At 42.1% G+C, this 27,972-nt stretch overlaps 1 protein-coding gene across 2 annotated transcripts; it reads right to left on the bottom strand.

Moving 5' to 3' along the window:
* Nucleotides 1-199: 199 nt before the first annotated feature.
* Nucleotides 200-27,884, bottom strand: LOC122864035 (inactive phospholipase C-like protein 2). 2 transcript variants are annotated; one of them, XM_044171057.1, is made up of 12 exons: nucleotides 27,262-27,884; nucleotides 15,447-15,548; nucleotides 15,075-15,224; nucleotides 14,738-14,898; nucleotides 13,064-13,532; nucleotides 11,686-12,909; nucleotides 10,844-11,093; nucleotides 10,392-10,678; nucleotides 9,181-9,384; nucleotides 7,077-7,152; nucleotides 1,750-1,859; nucleotides 200-1,547 (listed from the first exon to the last, which is right to left on the bottom strand). In XM_044171057.1, exons 1-12 carry the CDS (start codon nucleotides 27,505-27,507, stop codon nucleotides 1,365-1,367), a joined length of 3,462 nt encoding a protein of 1,153 aa, XP_044026992.1. In that variant the 5' UTR covers nucleotides 27,508-27,884; the 3' UTR covers nucleotides 200-1,364. The 2 variants fall into 2 exon arrangements, with proteins under 2 accessions (XP_044026992.1, XP_044026993.1); XM_044171058.1 differs by having other exon boundaries at nucleotides 15,410-15,548; nucleotides 27,262-27,399.
* Between the last annotated feature and the right edge of the window lie 88 nt (nucleotides 27,885-27,972).

Consider the following 27,972-nt stretch of genomic DNA (forward strand, 5'->3'; position numbering starts at 1 on the left):
TGAACACTGAAGCTAAATAGAAACTGATTAGAGGCTTTAATCCAGTGCATATTACCGCACCATAGGTCTGTTTCCCTTATACAGTAGAGGAGTGTCCCTAGCTGTCATCTCTGCACTCTGTAGAACTTGCTCCATGTGTCCGTACGAATGAATGCACATGAAAGAAAAACTCTCGCAGCAACAGACACATGAGCACCAGTGATTTTAAAAACTAGTTTATTTCCACCCCGACTGAAGGAAGATAATCATGAACTGAAACCTTTTACAAAGCTGAACAGGTCGAGCCTCATGTACTGCACCAATAACGTCTGGAATGTTTTCATTCAGGATCAATAACTTATGTAAAATATTCTTTACAGCAAAAGGATAGAATTACATATTAAAATACTGTACAGTGTTTTGCACACAAAGTAAGCACTGTCAACTTAACAGTATTTGTTCTCTAGAGGCAGACATTTACGGATCTGGAGTTGATCATTATGGGTGGGTAACAGTGGTTTAATTAGCACAAGAGTTTCAGGAAAATACAAAAATATAGAATACTGTATGCAAGACAACAATATTTAGAGGGTGAAGTGGCAAGACAAAGGACTTCAAGGTGACTGGATGAAAAGCCACAATCCAGGACTTACATATGCTTAATGGAAATAAGATGGAGCGTGACATAAAGGGGCTGCACTAGTCCAAGAGATATAATAGATATAATAACAGACCTAAAATATCTATAGACTCCTGCTTATCTCCCATTTAAATAATCAAGAAAGTGTGTTTCATTTATACATATCCAACAAACCCAATCTTGATTTGAAGCCTTACTTGATATTGCTAGACAGTAGCTTTGTGATGTACAAGCCGCTAACATGTGTAGGTGGCAGTTTTTCAAAAGTTTTCAAAAGGCTTTGAACATATTTTGGCTGAGCTTTGAGTCATTCCAGACTGTGCCAGAAAAATGACAACGTTTCCTCCCTCTTCAAGACACATTGCACATAAGAAGAGGTTAATAGACACTTGTTATATTTACAGCTCAATACAGTACAAACGGAACCTTGGCAAATCTAACATTCATCTCCCCAGTGTCATTTATCTTCTGTGTCCTCTCAGCAGTGCTTTGACGTCTGCAGCTCTCGAGCATTAACTGCGACAGGTGGGTGGACGGTGGCTGTACTTTAAAGACTTTTCTACTCATCAACTCTTCCATTCTTCTCTCTTAAAAACACAATACTTGCTATAGCTCTCCCACAGCATTGCGAAAGTCTGCGACTAAGGCGTCATTAGAACACTTTTAACGAAATGAAAAGAGTTTGTCACAGCAGCTACGATGGCAATTTGGTCGCGTCCTTTTTCATTTGTTGGTCATTTGCTTGCTATGCCGAAGGTCCTCTGGCACCCGTGGTGGGTTTGTCATCCTGACCTCGTCGTGTTTGGGAGCGGACTCTACTCACTCCTAGACTCTCCTTGGTGAGGTTTCCAGTCAAAGCAGCATCGTGGACCTGCTTCATGTGCTCCTGGACTTCAGCTTTGGCGTGCTTCAGCAAGTCAGCCTGACCCTGAAAGAGGAAAAGGGGGAAATCAGGAGAGAAGTGAGGGAGTCCAGGGGAGCAAGGAGAGATGGGGACAGAGGGTAGAAGTGGAGGGAGGGAGGTTGAAAGAGAGCAAAAAATTAGCCACTAGCTAGAGGCCAAAACATGTTCTAATGGTCTAATCCTAAGGCTTCTGGCATTTGGGTTTTTGTGCATTTGTGTTGCTGACCTTAAGGATGGTGATGTTCCAGCTGAAACTCTCCAGCGCTCGACTGACCTTGCGACCTTTCAGCCCCTCCTTCACCGCCAGACTCTGCAGCTTCTCATGAAACTCCATGGCTAGAACCGAAAACACACACAACCACCGAGGATTAGAGGACAAATTCAATGAGCAGCCTGTAAATAATATTACCTGCATTTTGGGGAAACTAATAAGCTAATTGGTCAACTTGTCTGAACAAAGATAACAAAATCATCCATGTTTCCTGTGTAGATGTAATTGTACATGAGACCACCACTTTGGTTCAGACTGAAACACCTCAACAACTACTGGATGGATTGCCATGAAATTTTGTGCAAACATTTGTGGTCCCCAGAAGATTAATCCTACTAACTTTAATAATCCCCTGACTTTTCCTCTAGTGCTACCAGTACTTGAGTCATTGTGAGTATGTTAGCTCTAGCAAATGCTGACTTTAGCATTTGGCTCAACGCACCACTGTCTGCCTTAGTACAGCGTCCCAGAGCCGACAGAGTAGATGTAGACTCATGTGTCTTATTATTTGGTTTATGTATTAAGTAAATTCATAAGTCATGAAAATGGAATATCACTACAATACAGTGGACCTGTGTCCAAAATTGTACACAATCATCTTGTGTTAATTTGACTTTCTGTGACCACATATAATTTTGTTTTAAAGGTGTGACAGGTTCTCTTTTCTCAGTTCAAATAAAGTTACTGTAGTCACTTAACAACAGTGTATGTTCAATAGTTAGCACGAGAGTACTGTAGGGACACAGGGATGATTTTAATTTCTGTTCACTCATCAGTTAAAGCTTAGAGCACACTGGTCTTGGCTCTTTCAGGTATTGACGCCCACACACGTCACATGATTTCACAATCACCACCACAACAGTGAACAGTCCTAATGGACCTTAGAAAGTGTGTCACTCAAACTTGCATTCCTACCGGCCCCTTGTTTTGTGTACACTGTGAAATAAGAAAAAAAAAACAATTCAATCTCTTTGGGTGAATTTCTGCTATTTCCCACGCTGTCCCTTAATTACATTCACAAATTTTGATGTCACCATATCTGACTAATGATCTTTCTGCCCACTTTCCTCAAACCAAGTGGTCTGAGAGTTTGCATCATCCACCTGCAGGCTTTACTCCACCACCAGCAGCATCTAGACTGGGGAATCCTGTCCTATCTACTATATTCATACAAGCCTGCGCTTAATAAAAATGCTTCACATCAATGGGGTCTAATCGCCAAAGTATTTCTTGGGCGTTGCTGCCCTCAGTAAATGTTGTTATCCACTTCTAATTAATCTCTCCTTATTGAAATTCAGACTGGAGTCACACTAGAGGACACTTAGGGAGGAAGTCAAAATCTGTATAGTCTTCTTACTTTGCCATTTTAGCCAAACTGTAAGCATCAGATTTCACAGAGAAGAAGAAACAAAGAAAGAGCAATGGAAAATGCAAAGGAATGATGAAAAGTGGATGGAAAATCTGAGAGACAGATGGAGAAAGATACAGAGAGAGAAAAAGAGAGAGCGTCATAGAAGTCAGGCCGCTGGCTAGTTAGAGTATGTGCAATGAGTTGTGTTGTGTGTCTGGCTTCCACTGACCGCCCCGGGCCACTGTCCCACTGTTACCATGGAAACCCGGAAGTGGGTTAACACGAGGCACACATCACTGTGAGCCATCAACGAGAGCCCAGACATTAAACATGCCAAGCTGTGGACCATACACACACACACACACACACACACACACACACACACACACACACACACACACACACACACACACAAAAGGGAAAAGAGCAAACAGACTGGATGCGAGTGTAATTTACCAATTCCTCACACATAATCCCTCTCTGTCACTAAATGTCTGCAAACATGGACACACACCTGCACACACATACGTTGTCACTGCTCCACATTCACACACACCTACAGAAGTTGCCTGAATAGTAACCTTTACTGCTTGGTTGCTAGGCAACTTGAAGCCTACGAGCCAATGAGCGAGTGTGTGTGTGTGTGTGTGTGTGTGTGTGTGTGTGTGTGTGTCTATTTCCCTGTGAAACCAAGCGAAGCCAATAGAGGGAACATTATTTCCAAGCCAATACTGGGACAGTGTGCATACACTTGCAAACACACACAGAAACAGGGTCCTGACCCAGAGGCCAAAATAACCTTCAGGGCCAGCCAAACAGGATGAAACAGGAAGTGCATCACCTACACTTCCTGTCCTCTATCTGAACTGTGAGCAGTTTTGATGGGAAAGTGGAAACTGTACAGATCTGACTTCTGGTCTGATGTCATTAAGAAACAACCAGGCATATTAGCATCTCATGAAGAGTCTCACCACTCACCACCGACTGAGGTTCTTAAAGGGTCAGTTCACCCAAATTGCAAAAAAACAACAACATACCAACATACAAGCCAACATAAAGTGTCTCCATGAGGTGTTGGGCCATCAAAAGCCACCAAAACAGCTTCATTGCTCATTGGCATAGACTCTATGAGTCTCTGAACTCTACTAGAGGGACAAACACCATTCTTCCCAAAGATATTCCCTTATTTGGTGGTTTGATGATGGTGATGGAGAGCACTGTCTGACACATTTCTCCAACATCTCCCAAAGGTTCTCAATTGGATATAGATCTGGTGGGTGTGAAGGCCATGATTCATTTTCTTATTATTTTCATATGATGCATCCTTTTCTTACTCATAAACTCATTCAGTGACTCCCCATGCCTTGTATGGAAGCATGTGCCTCCATTATGTTTATATGTTTCTCATTTATTCAGGGTTATTTTATTTGTGGTGATCCCAGCATTGAAAAATTTAACAGCAACATCTCTTTCCAGAAACTACTCTGAATAAACCAAACTCTCACGTCATTGTTGACCATTTTTATTGGAACTACTTTCTATCAAAGATATAGTCCCACAGTGTGTTGTGTGGATTATCCAGAGTAGTGAGGACATTCTTTCTGGAATGGCTGAAACATTTATATAAAATGACTTAACACGCCCTGAAAATGTTGTTTTTGTTGACCTCCAGTGGTTTAACTTAGCTCCACCCTGGATGTGTTCTCCAGGGTGTAACAGTACGCTGTGACATCACTGTTAGGTGTGGTTACAAGTGCAACAGAGCACCCTTCTGATCACACCCATCATCGATGTTGAAACTTTGTTGAAACAGACTTGAAACTTTCAATCAGAGTTGCCAGCAAAACACTGGTTTTCAGCCTGGTGTTAACTTACTTGTAAAGTGTTTTTCATTTTAAAAAAGAGACGGATATCTCAAAAGCTGGCCAAATAAAAGCAGAACTATGTGCATGGCTATATACCACTAGAAGTAAGTGAGGAAATAAGTGTGTATTTTTTTATTTGGATGAACCAGCTCTTTAACACACAAACACATCCTGACACTGAAATGAATTCACTCTCTCTTCTCCCTTGGTGTTCTTGTCTTCTTCTCTGCGTTGCCTGTAGCTACCCATCTCTGCCACTCATCTTCCCACGGCTTTCTTCTCCCTCTCTGTTTCATCACTCTGCTCTGATGTAAGTTCGAGACATCCATCTCTGCCACCAGCCGTCCCATGGCTCCCTCTGAGTGACCTGTTTATGCCTTCTGGCTGCCCACCCCCTCTTCTAAGACTGAGAGGTGGACCTCTGCCTTGGGATCACCTGATCGCCATCTCTACTCTGTACACACAGGAAGAGCGTTGCTCATAAGATTGGGCCTCGGGCTCTGCAGCAGCTCTTTATCAGATGAACGTACTGGCACCAGGCCAACAGCACAGTGCTAAACTATCACACTTTCAAATGTCACTCTATTTACTAATAATATGACAAGTCATAATGTAAAATAAAAGATTTATGAGAAAGTATAAGATGGTTACACAGTATCTCAGCAGCAGTTGGCCTCCGCTGTCCAAGTCCAAGTCCAAGTTGCAAAACAGATGAATATGTAACAGATTATTTGATCAGCAAGTGAAGCTGTGGCCCCAGAAAACCTAAAATAAAGTTCAGTGGAGGATGGGATGAACTGTCTGGGAGCAAAGTGGAGCAGTCTGCCAATTTGTAAACAACATTCATCTCTGTCAAGCGCTCTCTCTTTCTCCACAGCGGCCCCAATTGAACCATCATCTTCCTCTTGAAATATCAATTCACTTCAGGTTTATCTTAATTTCTGTTTCATTTCCTCTTTTCTATTTACATTTTCTCAAGGGTGTTATTGAAAAGCTGACAGATTTGCATGCATTTCAACCCACAAAATTCTCATGAAACCCATAGATGCTTAAATATATGCCCCAAGAGTCCTTTTTTGAAAACCTATGACGTCTGTAACTGCAGTTTTTTAAAATCCAGCACCTAGCGAATCATATAAATAACATGAATGTATTATATGCTCCAAGCCACTGGGTGACACTTTTACATGTCAATCATAGTGTCTCCTGGGTGACAGCTGAAGACTGATTCAGGGTTAGGAAGGGGATGTGGGTAAAATGTGTGTGTTGGTGTGTTTGTGGGGTTGTTTATTGTCACTTTGACGACAGTCTGGCTGACTAATGTCAGATGACCAAAGGGAGTGACCCGGCTGAAGTAAACAAAACTCTGCCAAAGATCACAGAAATTATATCAGCAGGTCAGAAATGGTGCCCTTCGCTTAAAAGACTGAAGGGTGATTGATCACTGGAGCTGTGCCAATTTAAAGCCCCTCCATCCAAAACATACAGATGAACTGGGCCAGTAACATACTCATCTAACCTTATGTAGGCAAATGTCTGCAGAGAATGGGATAGGAAAAATATGGTGGTAGAGGAGAGGACAGGACAGGAGAGGAGAGGAAAGCGCATAAGAGAAAAGGAAAGGAAAAGAAAGGCAAGAAAAGAGGATACAAGAAAAGGAGAACAGAGAATTGGAGAGACTGTAAGCAAAACAAAAGGAAAATGAGGAAAGGAAAGATGATACAAGGATAGGAAATGGAAGGAAAGGAAAAGAAACAAAAGAGGAGAGGAGAGGACATGAGAGAAAAGAAGAGGATACAAGGAGAGAAGAGAGGAATGAGAGGAGAGGAGTGGGGATAAGAGGAATGGAAAGGAAAGGAGTTAAGTTAATGACAAAAGCAGCCACTGCAGTGTGGATACCAGCACTGCTGAAGAGGCTGTGTGGGAGTTGTCATGAGTGGACTAGGAACATGGGCATAGCCTGCTTTCTTCTCATTTCACACACACATCATAACACACGCTCTACATAGCAGCATCTCATATACACACTGACTCAAGCACACCAACACACACACACGCCTACAAACCCATTGTCTGTATATGCAGGATCCTGTCATGGATTCCATCTGAGAGCTCGATCACCGCTCTGCTTGCCTGGACCATCTGCAGACAGAGAAACATCTATTAGCATGAAACACACACACACACAGTTGTAGTGTATCATAAACCCTTAACTAATTTTTGTCTTTTGTGTGTAAATCACACTGTTAAGCACATACAGTATTTAGTCTGTTTTATTGTCTGCTGTAAAAGAACAAATATAGTAAACATTAAAGTGTGAGAACAGATTGGTGTAAATCACATGGGAGGTGGACATTTATAATTAAATAAAACACTATTGTGATGTTTTGCATATGGTGATGGTTGTTAAAATTATTGAAATAGCCAATTGAGTTCAAAATGTAGGCAGTTCTACCACAAAATGCACAGTAAACACATGCATGCCCCCACATGTGAAGGCCCCCACAGAGACTAATGTGACAGCTCTTATGACAGCAGTAATGACCACACAAGACACACAGGAATGACATGAGTAGCTTCTGCCTGATTAATTCTGCACCTCCTCCCACAAACCCTGCCAGGACATGACCCCTCTGTGAGAAAATAAAAATGCTGTTCGAAAAATAAGGGATTAACTACAGTACACTACTTTAACCAGATCCAATTCAACAAGACACACACACACACACACACACACACACACTCAACCCCATTTCCTGTCTCTGTTGTTTGCCTCTCCCTCCAGGCATCAGGATTGAGGTATGGAATCCGTTTAGCAGAACGACATTCAATTCTATGCTAATGGTATTCAACTCTGATCAGCTTGGCTGGAAACGGAAGTGTATATACATACACACGGAGACACACACAAACACACAATATGCACATTCTTGCTTACACATTAATGCAAAAAATAGTCACACAGGTCTATGCAGTTGCTGGTTGCATAACAGTGACAAACAACCATAGTTAAATTAAAGTGTCATGGTTTATACACTGAAACCTTAATCATAACTTAATAAGACTAGAAATAGATCCATTTATCTCCAGCACAGCCTGTTTCTGAGTTTCTCCCTCCCTCACTCACAATGCACACACACTCGCACACATCACATATGCTCTCTGGACAGGATCTCTAAATTGGCAATTCATACTGACTGTCCATCATCCTACCCAAGAGACTCCTGGGGAATATCTAATATGAAACATGAAGAAGTGCACTTTGAGCAAATATCAATTTAAAAAGTACTGCAGCAGCCAGACAGATGGCAAAAAAGGAGTGTAATGTTGTTTACCACAGCAACACTTCAACATGGCAAGACAGGCTACCACTCCACCAAGTGCTGGACCACAGCTGCGTGTAAACCACTTAAGGTGGCCAGCTACAGTCCAACCAGAGGGAAAAAGCGGAGCCAGGAACTGAGAGAGATGAATGAGTTAAAGAAGGGATGAGGAGGAGTCTGAAAGACGGGGGTAGAGACCAAAGGGAAATATGGTGAAAGTGAGGACAGAAAGAAAGCCTGATATTGTATCCTTGCCCTTACGACACCAGCCGAGCAACCTAAACCCACTCAAACTGATTCATCCCGCCTTTTTGACTAGAGTTGACTAGTCAACTGACCACTCTGCCCCCTTTAATCTCTCTTTCTCTCTTTGTATTTATTTCCACGGAGAGTTTTTCTTGACGGATGGATTTATTTTTAGACACCATTACATAAATTAAGTCTGTTAAATAACTTTCTCCTTGGTGAATGAAAGTCCGCAGTTTATTTGGGTGGAAACCCACAGTGGGTGAGGAGGATGTCGCCGAAGGTGAGGATGTCGCCGATGTGTTTACAAGCCTTGCTACAGCCAGAACAAATGGGAATGTTGTCTGCTACATAACAATGAGAGCTCACTTTGTGTTTGAGAACATATTGGCTTAAAGGGAAGCTTTTGTCTGGAAGGGGGGTTTTCATTATTAAGTCAAGCAGACAGGAGATGGGAGGTGTTTGACTGATTTGTGATCCTTGCTGCTTTTTTTTGGTCTTTCCTTCCTTTTACATGTATTTCAGAGATGTGAGCCTGTACACTCCTTTATCTAGTGAAAACCCATAAGCATATTAACTGTCAACTCTCTTCTTTCCTCACCATTTCATAGGTGGAGACGACCCGGCGAAGAACGTCAGGCAGGGGCCCCTGGGGCTCCAGGGTGGGGTAGTGGTCCCGGAGGTCAAACAGTAGTAAAGGTGCCCCGTCTGGTCCTGACACCCTGGAGCCCAGAGCTAGTACGCACTGCATGAGGTTAGCCACTGCAGACATCCCACACAGCTCCCTGAACACTGCTACTGAGTTCTGTTGGAAAAAAGAAGAGGACATCTGCAAATTGAAACATGGACACATACAAAGTCTTTCACAGTCTTTCTCTTTCTTATTGCCTAATGAACAAGATTTTCTGAACATTAAGAATTAAGTAAACATAAAATCTGTCAAATCTCTTTGCCACTCTCTCTCTCTCTCTCTCTCTCTCTCTCACACACACACACACACACACACACACACACACACACAGGTAATCAAAAGCCACTCCTGCCACAGAGCTATTTGTCTTTTCCTTCGACTATTGATTTGCTCTCCTGCAGTTGGAAGAAATCAAGAGATGTGGATGCCAACAGTCTCACCACACTGACTGAACACATAATTACTGTTTTATTGCCCCAGGATGACACAAATTGCTGCCTGGCTCCGGAAGGTTAGATATGCTTTTAACAATTGCAGAAATGTTGCCCTGTTACTCCTCACTCACGTATAATAAAAATGAATAAAGCAAATTATTTGGGGCTGCAACAAACAATAATTTTTCATTTTTCATCAATTCATCTGTCAACATTTTTAGTCTATAAAATGTCAGAAATGTGTAAAAAAAATGCCAATCAAATTTCCCTGAGTACAATGTGACATCATCATATTGTCTGTGTTGTTTGACCATCAGCCCAAAGCCCAAAGATGTTCTGTTTTAAAAAATTTAAAACAGATAAAAGCAGCAAATTGTCACATTTAAGAAGCTGCAACTAGTACATGTCTGGCATTTTTGCTTGATAAATGACTTAAATATAATAAATTATTTAAATAGTTTTTGATTAATTTTCTGTTGATCAACTAATCAATCTGTTTATCGACGAATTGTTTTACAATTATGATTATGTATTGTTCAAACTGTGCTGAATATTTATTTAGTTTGGAACCGAATAGTTATGAAAACAGGATTGCGTGTATTATAAACACAATGCCAATTATCAAATATAATCCCACTTAAAAATACAGTGTCATTGGTCTGAGGTGCTGACAAGCTAAATATTCACCTGCATGTTTTCCCTCAGGTCGGTAGCTTCTCTCAGCGGAGGAGCAGCCATCTTGAAAACCTCGTCCACAGCCCGAACCCCCAAGTCCCTCAGAGCTGTGTAGTCCCTCCCCTTGCGAGCCTTCCGCACAGACAGTCCCCTTTTGTGAGGCTTTCCCCCTCCTCTCCGATTGGTGAGGGCCACATGGACAAAGAGCTTGGCATGGGGAAGTTCCTCCCCTGTCAGAGACTGGAGGGGTACATGTCGGTAGCCTGGTTGAAGACACTCCAGAGGGATGGTATACTGACCTGTGGTAGTAGGGAGATCACATTTCATTTCAAAGCATTCAAATGTTAACATTTTAACAGTCTATTCCACTCTTGTACAAACTTAAACTATGAAATCGTTGTGTTTGAGTTGTGTGATTGAGTCCATCTACAGTAACCCTTCTGACCTCTGACCCTGACACGGACCTATGAACTCATCCCCTATGAAGTCGTCATCCAGCACCACAAAGCGAACCATGGTGAGCTCCGGCAGGTTGATCTGGAACTCAAAGCTCTCATCGAAGATGGGGTTGTCCCCATTCTGGGTCACCGTCCTGGTGCGGCGCTCTGTGCAGTCAGCTGGGATGCCGTGGATCTCAACATACACGTAGGGGTCCACCACGTCTCCTTTAGCCCCTGCACCCCTTGGCTTGGGCAGGTTCTGGCCACTTATCACCTGGGAGAAGGATCAACATAAAGGCTATTATTCACTCATTGGTGGTTTTCAGAACATAATCATGAGTTTATAGGATTATTCCAGTTTAGTACGACTTGCTTCTTATTTTTGTAGTTTTGGTCATTAACTTTATCAGTTATGATGACGTTGTACTCGCCTAAATAATTGCTGAGATCTAGGAACTGGGTGACATCACTACAATGAAGTCCAACAGGGTAAGAAATGAGCTGTAAGATGATCAGACAGGTTGTAAACAAGCCACTAGTTTATCCAAATTATCTAAACAACTTCATTTGGAGGTAAAAAAACAAGCTCAACCAAAATGTAATTTCACAATGGTTGTCTCTTCTAAATAACCCTGGCTAACCTGGTGGTTAACCTTGTTTAAAACCTGTATGATCGGCTGACTTATTTTTAGCCATTTTGCCACGTTCCCAAATGTTATTATTACCCAAGGGAATGATGGCCCAAACTACAAATTAAGACCTAAGTTCTAATAAACTGGAATCATTATTTAAGTTTCAGACGAAATTAAGCTTGTGTCCATTGCAGGGGATACGTTTCTTGTGGTCTACTAATTATTCCACCACACCTTCACATGGAGCAGCTGCGGAGACACACCAGGCACTGTGTCTCTGGTGTCAGCACTGAAATAAGACACCTCCTGCCGCATGATGGCTGGCCGCAGAACATAACCACAGTTCCCATTCTGCCGGAACCAGGCTGTGTTTAGGTCCATCATCAGTCCTGCTGTCTGAAAATTCATAGACACAATCTGGCAACCGCACTTCCACAGGTCCTGAGGGTTCATGTTGCTTGAGTCAATACGCATGGGGCTGGGGTATACTCGGGACAGGAAATGCTTGTTGTGATTGACAAAGTCGCCAGGGCTCTCGCCAGCGAGACACACAGCCAGAGACTCGTGAAAGGAACACAATTCCCAAGGTTTTTGGCTTTTGGATGATGTTGGAAAGTCAATGAAGCGGACTGAGTGGCAAAGAGTTACTAGGTCAGAGAGCTCCTCCAAGAGTTGGAAACGTTTGGGAGGGACATGAAGAGGATTAGACTGAGTGACAGCTGTGAAAGAGACACTTTTCTGTACCATGTCTTTCTCATTTCCTCCGGATGCTGCCCCTCCACTGTTAGCTGCTTTCATCCTTTGATTAATCTCTGCCCCTTCATCCTCCTCACTTACCTCTCCGTCCACCCCATCAGGACCTGGCCCCAACTTTTTACCCTTAAGTAGAATTCGATGCCTTAGGGCATGTGGCGATGGTAGGTATGACTCCCCTTCGTCTGGGGGATCTGTGTATAACCTGTCCCCTAGTATTCTCATGAGATGTTGCCACATCACTTTCTGTTGTCGAAGGGAACAGTGGTTCTCAATACATACAATTAATGGATACTCCGATGACACAAATGCAAACCTTCCAATTGCTTCTAACACACAATGCAGGGCCAGTGGTGGGGAGAGGGTGTGTCCAGTACACACCACCGGCTCCTCATCAGGGCCATCCCAAATGTCCACCTCCACACATCGACAACCCATCTTAAGGGCGCGGATGTAGCCGGAGATGTCGGATGGACCTCGAAACTGGTCCTCGATGAGGTAGGTGTTGTGGGAGGAGTTGATGTAGTAGTGAGACAAAGGTTGGGTCATATCCTGGCACACGGTGTCATGCTCCCTATCGAAGAGGTGGCACTCTGCCGAAGTGAGGTAGCTGGTGAAGCCATCCAGTGACAGGTATCCCTGCTGCTGGCCCTCCCCAGATGGCTCGTGGGACTGGATAAGCTTCAGGCTGGTCTCCTCACTCACCTGGAAGACACAGTAAGAGAAGGGAATTGAGAGACAAAGGAGAAATTGGACAGGGCTGTAATGACGTACAACGGGAAGGCTGGGATTGCATTTGTGAATGTAGGCCTGACTTGTTTTCTTGTATTTGTATGCGTGATTAATTTGTGTTACCCACTTGAGCCATGCCCTGCTCAGCCTCGAGGAACCTCATCAGGTCTTTGGTGTCCAGGAACTCCTTGTTGCTAGAGAACTGCACCAACAGAAAGTAGATCTCTGGACGTGTGCAAAAGTCATGGAAGACCTCAATGAACTCCTGCTTGGTGACTCGCTCATTTCTTCCTATTGGTCTTTTGTTTTCGCTGTGATCTTTAACTCCAGATCCATTATCTAGAGCAAGCCCGCACATCTTCTCCCTAACTCTCTGAAGCTCTTTAAACCTGTGCTCCACTTTGCTGCTGCTCACCCCGGGGTTCACACTTTTTATCAACTTAATGGCTGACTGCAAGTGGATCCCTTCCTCTACGTCTTCCTGTCTTTCCGAATCAGCAGCAGAGGAGAACAACTGCTCCAGCCAAACAAGACGAAGGCTGTCCTGACTGCTGGCGAGCATGTCGAGGGCATGTTTCCCATACTGCATCAGATACCTTGAGGAAGATGAGAGAAGAATGGACAAGGCTGAGGCAATAGGACAGGAATATTTTCCTCACAATACTGCATCACAAATATTTTTATTTTCATCTCAGGTATTTCGCTGACACTATATAAAGTACAATAACTGCAGCACTGTAATCAGTTTAAAGTCAAATCACATTTAATGTCACAGCCCTTCATCACAAGCATAAAGGACTTAAAGGACTATACAAACAAATCAGCCTACCACTATTCACCACAATACAAAGCAAGCAAGCAAAGCCTAAGACACATGATATCATGTTGAATTTAAGGCCTACTTAAATTAGTTAGATTAGCCTAGGCTCCCCCACATGTACAAACCTTAGTTCAACCTCAAATTAAATCTTTTTCATTATTTGCTCATCTTCATATCAGTCAGAACACCAGTGAAGGTTGTATGTCCATAAAACACACAAGAAAACATGTGCACTAGCATCAGTGCAGTTTTAGTCAGTGAGCCCTGCTGAACCTCTTTTTAAGGCATCAAGATTAAATCATTTCTGCTATGATAACTTTCCAGAGTTGTAAAATTCTGTCTCTGAATATTATAAACTGCTATGCAGCATTTCGGCATCTAATAAGCCTTCAAATTCATGGATATTTTACTTAAACTGGTCTTCCTTGATCGTATTTCATTGTCTCACTGGTACCAGAAGCAACACACCCCCACAAAAGCAGCCCCCTGCATTGTTTTAATGCTGAGCTGTTTTCGGTCTAAATGCTCGCTAAAACACTGGTAAAAATACAGTATGTTGTGATAAAAATATGTATGTTAATTTATTTCCTTTGGCACTTTAAAAAAATAACCAGTTTCTCAACATGTCTATTATTTTGACAGCTGACATTAAGCTAACTTTTGCTAGGTGCACCAAGAGCAAGTATTACCAAACTTTGGATGAGGGTGATGACAAAATTTCAATTTATGGGTGGACTAGTCCTTCCTATTAAATCACCAAGACAACAACCATAGCTTGACCTAGAATGCTTTATATAACAGATAAGGAAATGTCTTTAATATACACTACTGCTGTAATGTACTGCTGATGAAATGTTAAGAAGGAGCTCTGAAGATCAGAAGCTTCTTTACCTCAAAAATGTGTGTAGTGTGTTTCTGGTACATATTACATTTTACAGATGTACAGTGTAAGACCACTCCCAGTTCTCTCTTGTGTCATACCTTAGGCCAGTCACCCAAATGTTAGCTACTTCGGCAGAGTTAGCCACTAGGTCCAAGCTTTCATACATCTCCCCATAGATGATGGAGAATGCACAGTCCTCTGAAATCTGCTCATAAACTCCGCTGGTGCGGAAGGTTTCAGTGTTACGTCCTGTCCGTATCTAGAATTTGAGTCCACAAGAGATGCAAAACTTCACATCAGATACAATAAGAACAAATCAACTGATGCTTTCCATGTGGTTCAGGGTTGTAAATATGTCCATTCTCTTATTCCAAAAGAATCAATGAGGTCATTCATAAAGGCTTGATTTAGAAAGCTTTTTCTCTGAACACTGACCTCTCGTATGGAGGCGAGAGAGATCCGGGCTTTGTCAGACTCCTTCTTGGATGGCTCCCAGCATAGAGCCTGGAGGCCTGTGTCCAGGAGGTAGTAACGCTGGTAAACACGTGAGTTGGTTCGGATTTTCTTCAGCTCACTCCCCTCAACCTGGAAGCAAGATAAGGCTGGAAGTTGTCACCCACTGACTTTAGTGCAGAGCTCACTTCATTTCACTTCTGAACAAGCTCTGTTGAACATTTGACAGGCTTAAAAAACCTGTAATCTAACAGAAACCCTTCATGCATGCATTCCACATTCAATATTTCATGTATAGGTATGTAAAACTTATATACATATTTTATGTAAAGGGTCACACTGTGGCTGACCCACCATGGAGTGGATACAGTCTGCAGCACTGCTAATCTTCTTCTCTGACAGGCTGCTACTGAAGGACACTGTCTTCTTCCTCTCCCGACCAGCACGTGACCCATCCTGATGAGGAGGGAGGTAAGGAAGGATGAAAGGACGGTGCAGATAAAGGGAGGAGGAGGGAGGGGGTATAATGAAAAGAAGAAGAATGAGATGAAAGAGAGAGACAGAACAACAGACAGACAATGATCCCTCTGAAGAATATTCTTTGCTTGGGTTTGACAAACATTTTTCCCGTCCAGAATAGATCTCGGAGGATTAAAAGGCATATCAGTTTATATAACCATACATAAACACAGATTATTTGGTCTACCACATAAAGCCTCCTCCTCCCAATCTGTTATTGTTTTTCCTGATGCTAAAAGCCTTTGCCTGCCCTTGCCCTTCACAATTACACCATTAATCATACCTGACTAGACAGAGGCAGCAGGCTGCAGCATTCTAATTCTGCCCCTCCGCAACGACACTGGCAGACCCAATCAGTTTATCTGAGCTCACCATCACAGCTCATCCATCTGATTTATTGACCGATCAGATGTCACCCCCACAGAAAACCTTATACTAACAGAAACGAGCATATATGTGGGCGAAGTTATTCAATTATGGATATATTAGAGTCCTGATAAAATCAAATCAAAGACTTCAGAGAAGTTAATCTCTGAGGCAGGACAAGCAGGATAACATAATTGTAATTGATGTAATCCTAAATAGAATGATTGAAGCAAACACCCACATACTCAACATACCACTGTCTTACTTACATACTGTATATATCACAAGCAGGGAAGCAAAATCTAACAGTAAAAAAAAAGACAAAATGTAATAATAATAAGTTTTAAAATAAAATGTAATTATACTATACACCCTAGTAAGATTCAGATTTTCTATATAAAAAATGCCTTTAAATTGTGAATAAATCAACACAAAATCTAGTAATATAAGTACACTAGGGCTGCAACTACTAGGAATTGCTTTCATTGTCAGTTAATCTGGCAGTTATTTTCTCGATTAATCAAATAATTGTTTGATTTAGAAAATGTCAGAAAATAGTGAAACATGCCCATCACAGTTTTCTAGAGCCCACAGTGACATCTTCAAATAACCAAAACTCAAAGATATTCAGTTGACTATAATGTTAGAAGGATAATTATCTATAATTATCGATCGACTAACTGTTTCACCCCTACAAAATTCTAATCAAAATGAAAAAAACTGCCTCTGCCAACCAGTCAAGTTGCAGTTTACATCCATGTCTGTCCAGACTCATAATATATGTAATGAATACTTGGAAGGAATTGAATAAAATATAGAAATAAAGAGTATTTTTTGGCTAAATGGAAGTTATCACTATATTGATGATATGTATGTTTGATTCCAGTGAAAATACATTGTTGAACAGAAGGAACATGAAGGAATATTCTAGATGTATTGGCTAAACAGGTACACATGTACTTGATTACTATGTAAAGATGGATTCTTAGAGTATAGCTACACAAAATGTGGTACTTTTGTTTTCTCCTGGCATTTTAGATGCAAAGCCTCTCTATGAGCTATAGGCGAAACTCACTCACTCACAGGATCACGATTAGCTAGGCACGCTCCAATATGTTGTTGTTGCAGTCATGTTGTTCCAATGACGCTTGAAATTCAGAATGAGGCAGGAAATGAAAGGCAGAATGGACGAGATGGATGAAAACCCATTCTGTGCTAGTTATTGTTAACTCATTGTGTTGTCCCATCCAACATATATGTGAAATCTGGAATCACACAATTCATTCTTAAATTATGGCTAAAACCTCTTTTAAGGTCACAATGAAGTGTCACCAATTCAGTGCCCGACCAACTGTGAAATATAGTAATCAATTTTTGGTTATGTTATGAGTTATGGCCAAAAACATGTTTTGTAAAGTCACAGTGACCTTGACCTTTGACAACCAAATTCTAATAAGTTCATCCTTTTGTCCATGAGGATGTTTGTGCCAAATTTGAAGAAATTCCTTCCAGGCATTCCTGGAAGGTATCGTGTTCACAAGAATGGGACGGAAGGACATGGACGGACGGACAACCTGACAACATAATAGAAAAGTTTTAAATGTAATACTTGTATAATATCACAGTCAATGGTAAGATTCAGGTTATTTTCAGGTAGTTATTTTGAAATTGTGAATAAATCAAAGCAACATTGAGAAAAATACAGTAAGTTCACATACTTTTTTCAGCCGGTTGTTCTGTGGCTAACAAATATATAAAGCTCATATCTTGTTTTGAAGTAAGTCCAATTGATCGCCAATAGGCTGATCATTTTCATATTTATAATGAACATCTGTGAATACTGATCAATGGCTGATTAATCTCTATTTATCAGCATATCTCTGATTTCATTCAAATAAGAGTTCATATGAACCTCAGGAGCACCTGGATCTTTTATGAGCGGAGAGGAGGTAACCCTTCATGTGAAAGAAATCTGGGGGATATGAAAGGCAAAAAGCGATAATAGAAAGAAAGAGAAAAGAAAGACCTGAGCTATTCTTTCATCTAAAGAATATGAATGAACATGTGAAAGAGGGGAAGCATAATTCAAAGAGGATGAAAAGGTTTCCCTCAAAGGGAAGGGAGGGCGCCCTAACCATCACAAATCCTCATAGAATTGCCTCATTAGGATGGAGAAGTGTTTCCAATGGCGACAAGTTTTTTTGAGTCAGCATGGTGAGGGAGGGAGGAAGAGAGGGAGGAAGGGAAGGAGAGAGGCGGTGCTCTAAAAATACCCCTGGTGCCTTGGGGCATGATAGAGGGAGTGAAAGGGGGTGTGGACAGAGAGATAGTAAGTCGTATACTGCAGGAAGAGAAAGCAATTTTAGCCCCTAAAAAAGATATTAGGTAGCAGGCAGTCCATTAACAAAATAAAATGCTGACTTGTAATTCAGTTAATTGATTTTGTGTTCTCATTAAAAAAACCTGCCCCCTTTGGAGTGCTTCAGCAATACCTCTAAACTGAACTCAAATAGTAAGACTCAGATGCAACTCCACCCCACCAGCACCAGCAAATATGAAAAGCTAACCAGGCGTATCTCGCTCTTTCTCGCTTGAAAATAATTTATTTTGAAAACTACATTTGAAACTTTTATTGAACGCTCATGGGAAATTCCCCAGTGACGTAGAATGAGGTGCAGTGCCAACACTCATTGACTTAACTCACAAATACAGACACATGCACCTTCACACCACCCTATCAGTCACACTCTGTCTTACCTTTCATGCAGTACAGTGACAGGCATCAGAGATGAATGTTGGTCTCAATCTATATCTCTTCCTCTGTGTGTGACATTAGCAGTAATGGTCCCTCTGTGGCTGTGCACACATTACCCAGTTAGAAAACTCCACATAAATAACATGGCCTCCACAGACATTCATGCTTTATGTGACCAGTAACGAACATGTCATCCCTGATTAATAGACAAGCAATGGACAGAAATCATACTGAAGCAAAGGATACCGTTCCTTAAAATCTAATAAACCTCATTTGGTGTTTGCCTGACACAAGCCATGTTTGAAGCAGGGGAAACACCAGGATTCTCCAAGTGGCCTGTTCAACAGTTGGGATTATCAGTTATCTCATGTGTGGAGGCTGTCCTGCACATTCACCTCTGTTAGCCTACGACATAAATTACTGACAGAGAGGGAGACAGAGTTCAAACACACAACCAAACAACACTGACGTCACTGTAGACTCTGAATAAATTATCCTGACGAGATTAAACTAGGGGGCACAAATTATCCTGCAAGTAGATAAACACCTGAATAAAATACAAAAAGGCAAATGTATTGATTCTTTTATGTAAAAAAGACACACACTATCAAACCAGATTAGAGTACACACACACACACATAGCAAAACAAAACAAGCTCAGCCTCCATCCCCTGATAAAATTCAAATTAATCTCGGTTAGAATGTACTGTATGTCTCCGTCACAAAGGCCCTATTTTGTTTTTCTCACACAGAGCAAGATGAGTCTCCAAAACCACCACTGCGCTTCAAAACAGGAAGCCGCCTGTCAGCCAGTCACAGAGAGCTTCCTGTGGCTCCACTGAGAGCCGAGTGACAACACAGAGGAGAAAAACGAAAGAAAGGATTCTAGATACAGTAAGGGTGGATGTCACTGTCAACCTCATCACTCCTAATTCTTGATACAGTATTTTTTATTTTTAGGTTTGACACTTTTGTGAGCCCAACAGGTGATAAACACTGAGACAATGGAATCCATTCAAATCCCTTTTTATTACCTAATTCTCAATAGTAACCATGTAGAGAAAAAAGTCTTTGTTTATACAACCTGTTGAATATTCGTTTTAATTAAAACTCTTGCTGTAACTTCAGCAGTACTTTACAGATGTCTTTTATTTCAGATATCTTAAACCTGCATTACTGTTTTTTTTGGTGGCAGAGGAAACGAGCTGTAAACACAAACAGCGTAATTGTTTTCACCTTGAGTCTGTGTGTGTGTCATCATGGCAAAATGTGGTCCTGCAGACACCTACTCTAGCGGGAACTAGCACAGAAGTGGTTTTGAGTACTTTGCCAGGTGTCTTTCTGTGGACAGATTTTGTCAACACGATAGCATCACAACCGTGCAAGATGCAGTCACGAAACTTTACAAGTGTGTAGTTGAGAAAAAAAATTGAAGGTCAAGCTCGAAGATGGGTGTGGTCCGACCCATGAGTACTAAGTACTTGTGTTATAATGTAGTAATGACTACTGAGTGCTTATGGGTTAGAATGTAAACATGTTGACAGGCAACTAAAACAATGATTTTAAAGACATTAAAACACTTCTTATAGCTGAAGGGGAATGCAGATTCAGTTGATAATTCTTTGTGGGTTTGTCACTAGGAGTGACCCCTTTCACATTACACAGTAAATATTGATTATAGCAGCTTTAATTAGGGCTAAAATAACTTTTAAAATGTCTAAACATCTATTAGAAAATAAGGCTTTTTAAAGTTTTTCATCTGCCAATTTTAATCTGATGGAAAATATATACAAGATTACTGTGGATAAATGTGGAAAATTACGTGCTGCTATGAGATTACTGATGTTCCTGACATCTAGACTGATTGAACTGTATGGACAGATGGGCAGATGTGGGGCTTTATGAAGGGCGAGAGAAATGGGGGAGACTGTGCGGCAGAACAGATTAGATGCATTTATCGGAGAAGGACACACAAGATGACAAATAGACTTCACAGCATGTTGAGGACATAGATTAAAAAAAAAGAAAAACAAGATGAGTTAGAGGAAGGATGCAGAGAAATAAATAAAGAAGCTCTTTGGCAGATTACTGTCTATCTTTATGCGTACAGTCACAGAGCCTCTGCACTTTTTAATTTGCCTGGAGGCACCAGCATTGCCTTGTGCCTTCATTAGCCAGCTTACATGCATGCATAGTATGATGTATGAGAACGTCTGTTGTTATGGATGCAACAAGCCCGTATCAGTAATTAAAACATCTCAGAGTCAGCAAAATGAAGATGTAGGTCATTAGTGGGCGTCGTCTTTGATCCACTAATTAAGACAGATAGAAAATCAGAGAAAGAGAGATGGTTGTTAGGTGAGAGAAAATAAAGAACGATTGAGTGAAAATTGGTGGGGGGGCTGAAGTGTTTTTCCTGTGGCCTTGTGTGTTTGATGGCAGATGATGGATGAATAATGGCATAGTTTATTCCAGCGCCTCTCACACTGGAGCACAACACAACCAGGAGGGGGGTTGGGAGGTGATTTACTGGGAATTGTGAGATGATGTATGGAACATGCAAAAAAAGGCCTTTACAAAGAAAGTAAGGGACTCTACTATCAAGATTTTATATTTAACGTAGAAACACAGGGAGGAACAAAACACAGATGGGCTTCTAAATTCACAACTATGTGTGTTTATTTGTGTTTGAGAGCCATTACTTAAATTGAACTACTCACATCAGGATGCCAGCAGCCACCAGTATGTGTGTGTATATAGTGTATATCAACACATTATACCATGACTACAGAATTATTGATTCTGATTGGCTGGCAGGTGTCCATTAAAACTGTATACGAGAACATAGTTCCAGTTAACCACTTATTCACCGCTCTGAATCACTGCACAAGGTTTAGTCTACTACACTGCAGGTAACCAATGCTGATACTTCATGCTATGTGCCAGTTAACTGTCTGTTACTGATGAAACTAACCTAACTGCGGGTTAATCAGACTACATACAAGCTAGAATAATGGATGACAACTTACACACAGCCTCTCTTTTCTTCTTTGGTACGGTGTCCACATGTAGAAAATAATGGACTCATGTAATGCTGTTCTTTACCTTCATGTCGTCCATTATGTTCTTAAATTAGGACTAGCACTGAAATGATTAGTCAATAGATTGGTCTGTTAAAAAATTTGCGACCAACCGACCGACATGGCCATCCCTAGAGCCACTGCGCTAGTGGTGTAAGGATAGGCTGTTTTTCTGCTCTTTTCTCTGTGATTGTATATGATGATGATTTTTGACTGTTGGTCAGATAGACCAAGGAATATGAAGACATCACCTTGGGCTCTGAGAAATTGTGATGGCATTTCCCCCCATTTTCTGACTTTTTGTAGACTAACCAGTTAATCAATTAATGTAAAAAATAACGAATTACTACTAACTAACTACTTGTTATTAGCTGCCCTAATCAAGACATCGTCACACATTGTCACTTACTAATCACAAAGTTTGTAATAATCACGCAACCTGTGTCTTTGTGTGGGTTGGGGTGGGGGTTGTACATGTGTGTGACTGGTAGAAGACAGGACACTAGGGTTAAATGGGGCGGAGGAAGCACTATGTGGTCAAGTCGTTCTGTCAGCGGTTCTATGTGTGGAAATAAAGTTCAAGAGAAAATGTGGTGAGCATTCACAGTAACTCAAGTGCTCAGTCTGACTAGAAACCCTGCCCTTGTGCAAGTAGAGCAGCAGATGCTCTTTTACACTTCAAACCTTTGAAGTCCCATGTGCACACATACACACGCAATCAAACACACACACACCACACAAAATGAAACAAGTAAAGGTTGACATGAAAAGGCCATCTTGTCAGAGAGGGCTAACCATGATTTCAGCTGACAAACAGATGCATTTACTGAAGACAGGAGGAAAACCAAAACAGGTGGTTGGAGCCTTGAGTCAGGCAATCAACGATCAAAGTACCGAGCGGGCTTTTCACACACCTCTGACGACTTCAGTGAGGCTCACTAAAAGGCACAAACTCAGACATCCATGCACACACACATACTTTATATCTCTGTACAGCTCTACATATGCATGGCTGGATGTAGTTTATGAATGTAGAGTGTATATGTGGAGTGACCCAGTCACCAAAGTAGCTCAGAGCAGTAGTATGTCCTGTGGCTCCATCACAATCAGTGAGAAGGTTCATCCACTCCCTGTGCTGTGCAGGGCCATGCTAATGCAGGCTAAAGATGTTGATTTGAACTGCAGGAGGTGCTCAGGGCTGCTCTGACTCAAACAAATACCTTCCCCAGCTGCGTGCTAACGCCTCTGGCTAATGCTGCTCCCTCAGTCTGAAAAACACACACAGAGACATCTAAAATGTACTAACACACCCATTAGACACGCATACTGATGAAAGTAATTTTTTTAGATTAGATTCAACTTCATTGTTATTACACATGTACAAGTACAAGGCAACGAAATGCAGTTTAGGCCTAACCAGAAGTGCAATAAGCAAGTGCAGGCCATAAAATATGTACATAAATGCAGGATAGAGCAATATTATGAAAATGAAAATATTTTAATTAATACAGTCGTACACACAAGTATATGCATTTACAGAGATACCATATTTCTCTCTCTCTCTCTCTCTCTCTCACACACACACACACACACACACACACACACACACACACACACACACAAGCACCCTTGTGTAAACACACTCTAAAATATGTACTTTTATAGTGTTGCTGTCCAGTAAAAAAAACATGTCTTAAAATTTGACTAAGCACTCCACCCACATCCTTAACACTGGAGCAACCCAGGGCTTGCGTTTTGAGCCCCCTGCTGTAGTCCCTTTACACAAACGACTGTGTAGCCACTTTCGACTCCAACATCAAGTAATCAAGTTTGCTGACGACACAGCTGTGGTGGGCCTGATCACAGGTAACAATGAAAATGCGTACCTGAAGGAAGTAGAGGACCTAACCCACTGGTGTCAGGACCACAACCTACTCCTGAAAGTCAGCAAGACTAAGGAGCTGATAGGGGGACTTTGGGAAGAAGCAGGGAAGGAACTATGCCCCCCTTAATATCAATGGGTCCGCGGTAGAGAGGGTGGACAGCTTCAAGTACCTTGGTGTCCACATCACCGAGCGATGAGAAAGGCAAAGGCAAGGCAGAGATTGTTTCACCTCAGACGCTTGAGGAAATTCCAGGTATCCCCTTGAATACTGAGAAATTTCTTCTCCTGCACCATCGAGAGTGTCCTGACGGGGTACATCACTGCCTGGTATGAAAACAGCACTGAACAGGACTGCAATGTCCTGCTAAGAATGGTTTGTTTTGCTGAACATATAATAGGCGGTGCTCTTCCCTGCCTAAAGGATATTTACTTCAGGCGCTGCAAGAATAAGGCTAGGCGAATCATTAAGGATCCCAAACACCCAGATAACGGCCTTCTCCCTGCTGCAGTCAGGAAGAAGGTACTGGATACATCAGGCCAGCACTGAGAGGCTCAGGAAGAGCTTCTACCCTAGGATCCTAAATGACGCCCCCCTCCCCCAATCACACACATATATTTATTACCATTTCTATTCTATTTAAACTCTTTTTAATGTACAAATTGAAGAAACTGGCAGGATTACATTTCACTGTGATTGTACCTTACATGATTACATGTGACAAATAAAGTTGATTGACTGATTGGTTGATTAAATGATCTCCTCATCTGACTCTCAGCAAGAAAGTGAATAATGAGTTGAGGCAAATCTTGGAGTATAGATCCCTTTAAAAACCCACTGGATAAGAATGCATTGTTTTTCTTGGTTAATGAAAAGCTTTTAGATGTGCACACATCTACACTCACACACACACACACACACACACACACACACACACACACACACACAGACACACACTCATAAACACGTCGACCGTGTCTTATAGTGTATGTTGGCAAGAGCAATGAGAGAGCTGGAAAGCAGATATACAGATAACAGCAGATTTACTAGAAGGCAGGTCTATGCAAGTGTGTGTGTTTGTGTGTGTGGCTGAGCGTATGTGTGTTTGAAACTAAGAAAGAGAGAAAGAGAGTACCTGATGGTTATCTACATCAAGATGAACTTGAAACATACACAAACTGAGTGGGCACCTGATTCTGCATCTCCTTCACGCACACACAGAAGAGCGAGACTGAATAATAATAATAGAGGACAGCGGACAGCATGAAGTACATACTGATGAAATACAATTAAGGGTACTCTCAGCCGAAGCGAACAGGAGGACACACACACACACACACACACACACACACACACACACACACACACACATGCACACACACACTGGACATAAATCCCCTGACTCCTGTTCCTCCAGTCTGGAATGTCATGTTTCCTGTTTATCTGCCTACATACCACCAAGACTCCTGTTGTGTGGAATGCTGAGCTAGCCATAGAGGTAGTTTAACAAACAGAAAAACACACTGTTCTGTTCACAGGTGGATTGATTGGTTCTTAGAGATCCATTAATCTAAAGTCTCTGGTGTTTGTGATTCAAAACACAAGCATGTTTATGGTGAAAGCACAAACGTAAGTATGTGCACTGCTGTGCTAGACGTTTCGTATGATCACTGAACATTCCCACCAAGAAATGTGCCCACTGAACATACGAAAGTCAAACCCATCATCATACCACAAACACATGGCAATTTCTGTTTCAATACACATGATGCACATGCAGGCAATACCCAGGGTGAAGGTGATGTTCTGGAGGCATTTAATGCCACACATCAAACATGGCGATGGATATCATGCGGCATGCAGAGCCAGGAGTTATTTAACGCCATATCTGACCCAGCATGAGATGGCAGAACTTCACTGAAGCAGAGTGTTTTTAAATCCTCAGTGTCGAGCTGGCTGGCTGCACTGTCGAAACAGAAGAAAGACAAGAGCAGGCCTGTGTGTAGGCAAGGAGGTGAGAAACATTTGTGTGTGTGTGTGTGTGTGTGTGTGTGTGTGTGTTGTGTGTGTGTGTGATCTAGTGAAAGAGAGAGGGACGTGTCATCACCAACTGCTCATGACTTAATAGCAATATTGCAACATGAACTGTGCAAGGAAATTGGCCAACTGGCCGGCTTCCTGTCTTGCTGAGTGGGAGCCAATCAGACGCAGATGAAGCCATGTTCAAATAATCATGTCTTTGCAGGCAGTTGCTGTGGAGACAAGCAGCAACTAGAGATCAATATGTGACCTCCAACATGCCTGGAGGGCAAAACCATAAAAGGACAAAGCCAGGGTATAAGTTATTCATTAGATGTTAATGATATGACAATACATAAAATGCCTTTTGAGTCAAAAACCAACATGAACCATTAAGTGTGATTTCTGTGTCAAGGGCCATGTACAAATAAACTTGACATTTGCCTAAATGTGAGCTCAGATCAGTGCAGGCAGTGGGGTTAATTGGACAGGGATATTCGACTGTGAGCCACAGAGGGTGGAGAGAATGCAGTTTCTCATTCTAATCAAAGACTACAGCAGGTGGTTTCACTTATTAGTTCTTCCTCCTCCTCCTCCTCGCTAGCTGATGGAGTGCTAACAAGTGCCATCGCCTGCTGTAGTCTGTTGCTAGAACAAAACCCTGGCTGCACATACCGACCTTATATGACACATACGATTGAAAAGCTCTGAAATCGACTGTTACTTTTGTTTTTTATACTGATTTGAGGTCCTGTGTGGTCAGCAGTCGAGGCTTGGGGTCTAAATGTTTGACAGGCAACATTTAAACTCACTATCTACTCATCTACTACTCATCACTCTAAATTTCCTCAACAGCACTGACACTGAGTGAGATGAGGTGATTTTTCTGCTGTTTCGACACAGCTGGAGAGAAAGCAGAGTCAAAGTGTATTGGGCTTAACTGTTTATTTTCAGGTTGCAGGTTGATTATATCCAGCAGTGTTGGGGGAAAGAGTGTGTGTGTCTGTGTGTGTTCTGACTTCCCCTTCGGGGACACATTTCAGACTAAGGCCAGTTAATTGGGCACGGCTTGTCCAATTGGGGACAAAAGCAGTGTTCCAATTTAGGAAAAAGCTTATTTTTTGGGTCAGTGGTTAAGGTCAGGGTTAGGAAATTAGTGGTGATTGTTATTGTTAGGTTAATTCTCCAGGAAATGAATTTTAAGTCTATGTAATGTCCCCAAAAGTAATCTAAGTAAACGTGTGTGTTAAGTCACCACATCTGTATGCATCGCTCAGTAGTGATTTTATAGTTGCATATTGTATTCTACTGTTTTAAGTTCCATGGCATCAGCATAACATTCCTGCAGAGGCTTGTAGTGTTTGTGTGTAATTCAAGTGACTTTGAGTAACCATATCCTACTTCATCTTCTATGGAATCATTGCAGCGGAATTATGAGGTCTACTCTGGAGCTGCAACAGTTTGCACGCATTTCTTATATTAAAGTCTTTCCTCTTATATTTTAAAGAATGATGAGCTGTTTTCTCCAGACGGAAATTACGGCCTACCTTGATCAGACTGCTGCGTCGAGGGATTGGTTTGGAGGCTGAATCGGAACCTGTGCTCTCCCACGTCGGGGACTCGCAGCTGGATTCGTTTTGGACCCTCTTCACGGTGTCTGACACGCTGCAGTTTCCGTTTGACACCGGCTCTCCTCGGTGCGTCTCCAGGCTCATTCCGGCTCCTCCTGACGCAGCTTTCCAGCCAGCAACCGGTGGGCCGACGGCGCTCTTGTTCTCTCCAAATTCAGCCATGGTGACACTTTTGGATTCCTCCTCAGTTCTCTTGAAAGCAGCGGGGCTCCAAACGCAACAGCGCTGCACACTGATACGGACGTGCCATCGTCTATGAACGAACGTGCTTCAAGAGCAGAGGAAACTTCTCTCTCTCTCTCTCTCTCTCTCTCTCTCTCTCTCTCTCTCTCTGAGCGACAGCAGTGACCGACACACCTTCCAGACCTCCGCCGTCAATACTCATCACATCTCCGCGACAGCTGGAAGTGCGCTTGCGTTTAGGAAATGTAGACGCTACAGGAGCCTGTCTGCTCCGCCGTCTAAATCTAAATCCTCCTCACACTGTGTAAACCATCCTGATGATTTCTAGTCTTTATCAACAGCCACTGGGTTTTTATGTACAGCAGCAGGCTAATAAATTCATCATCTGTCACCACTCTGTTAGATGGGTGGGTGGTTTTTGCTTTTCCGTCCCTCCAGCAACGA

The sequence above is a fragment of the Siniperca chuatsi genome, linkage group LG17, assembly GCF_020085105.1.
Source record: "Siniperca chuatsi isolate FFG_IHB_CAS linkage group LG17, ASM2008510v1, whole genome shotgun sequence".
Lineage (NCBI taxonomy): Eukaryota > Metazoa > Chordata > Actinopteri > Centrarchiformes > Sinipercidae > Siniperca > Siniperca chuatsi.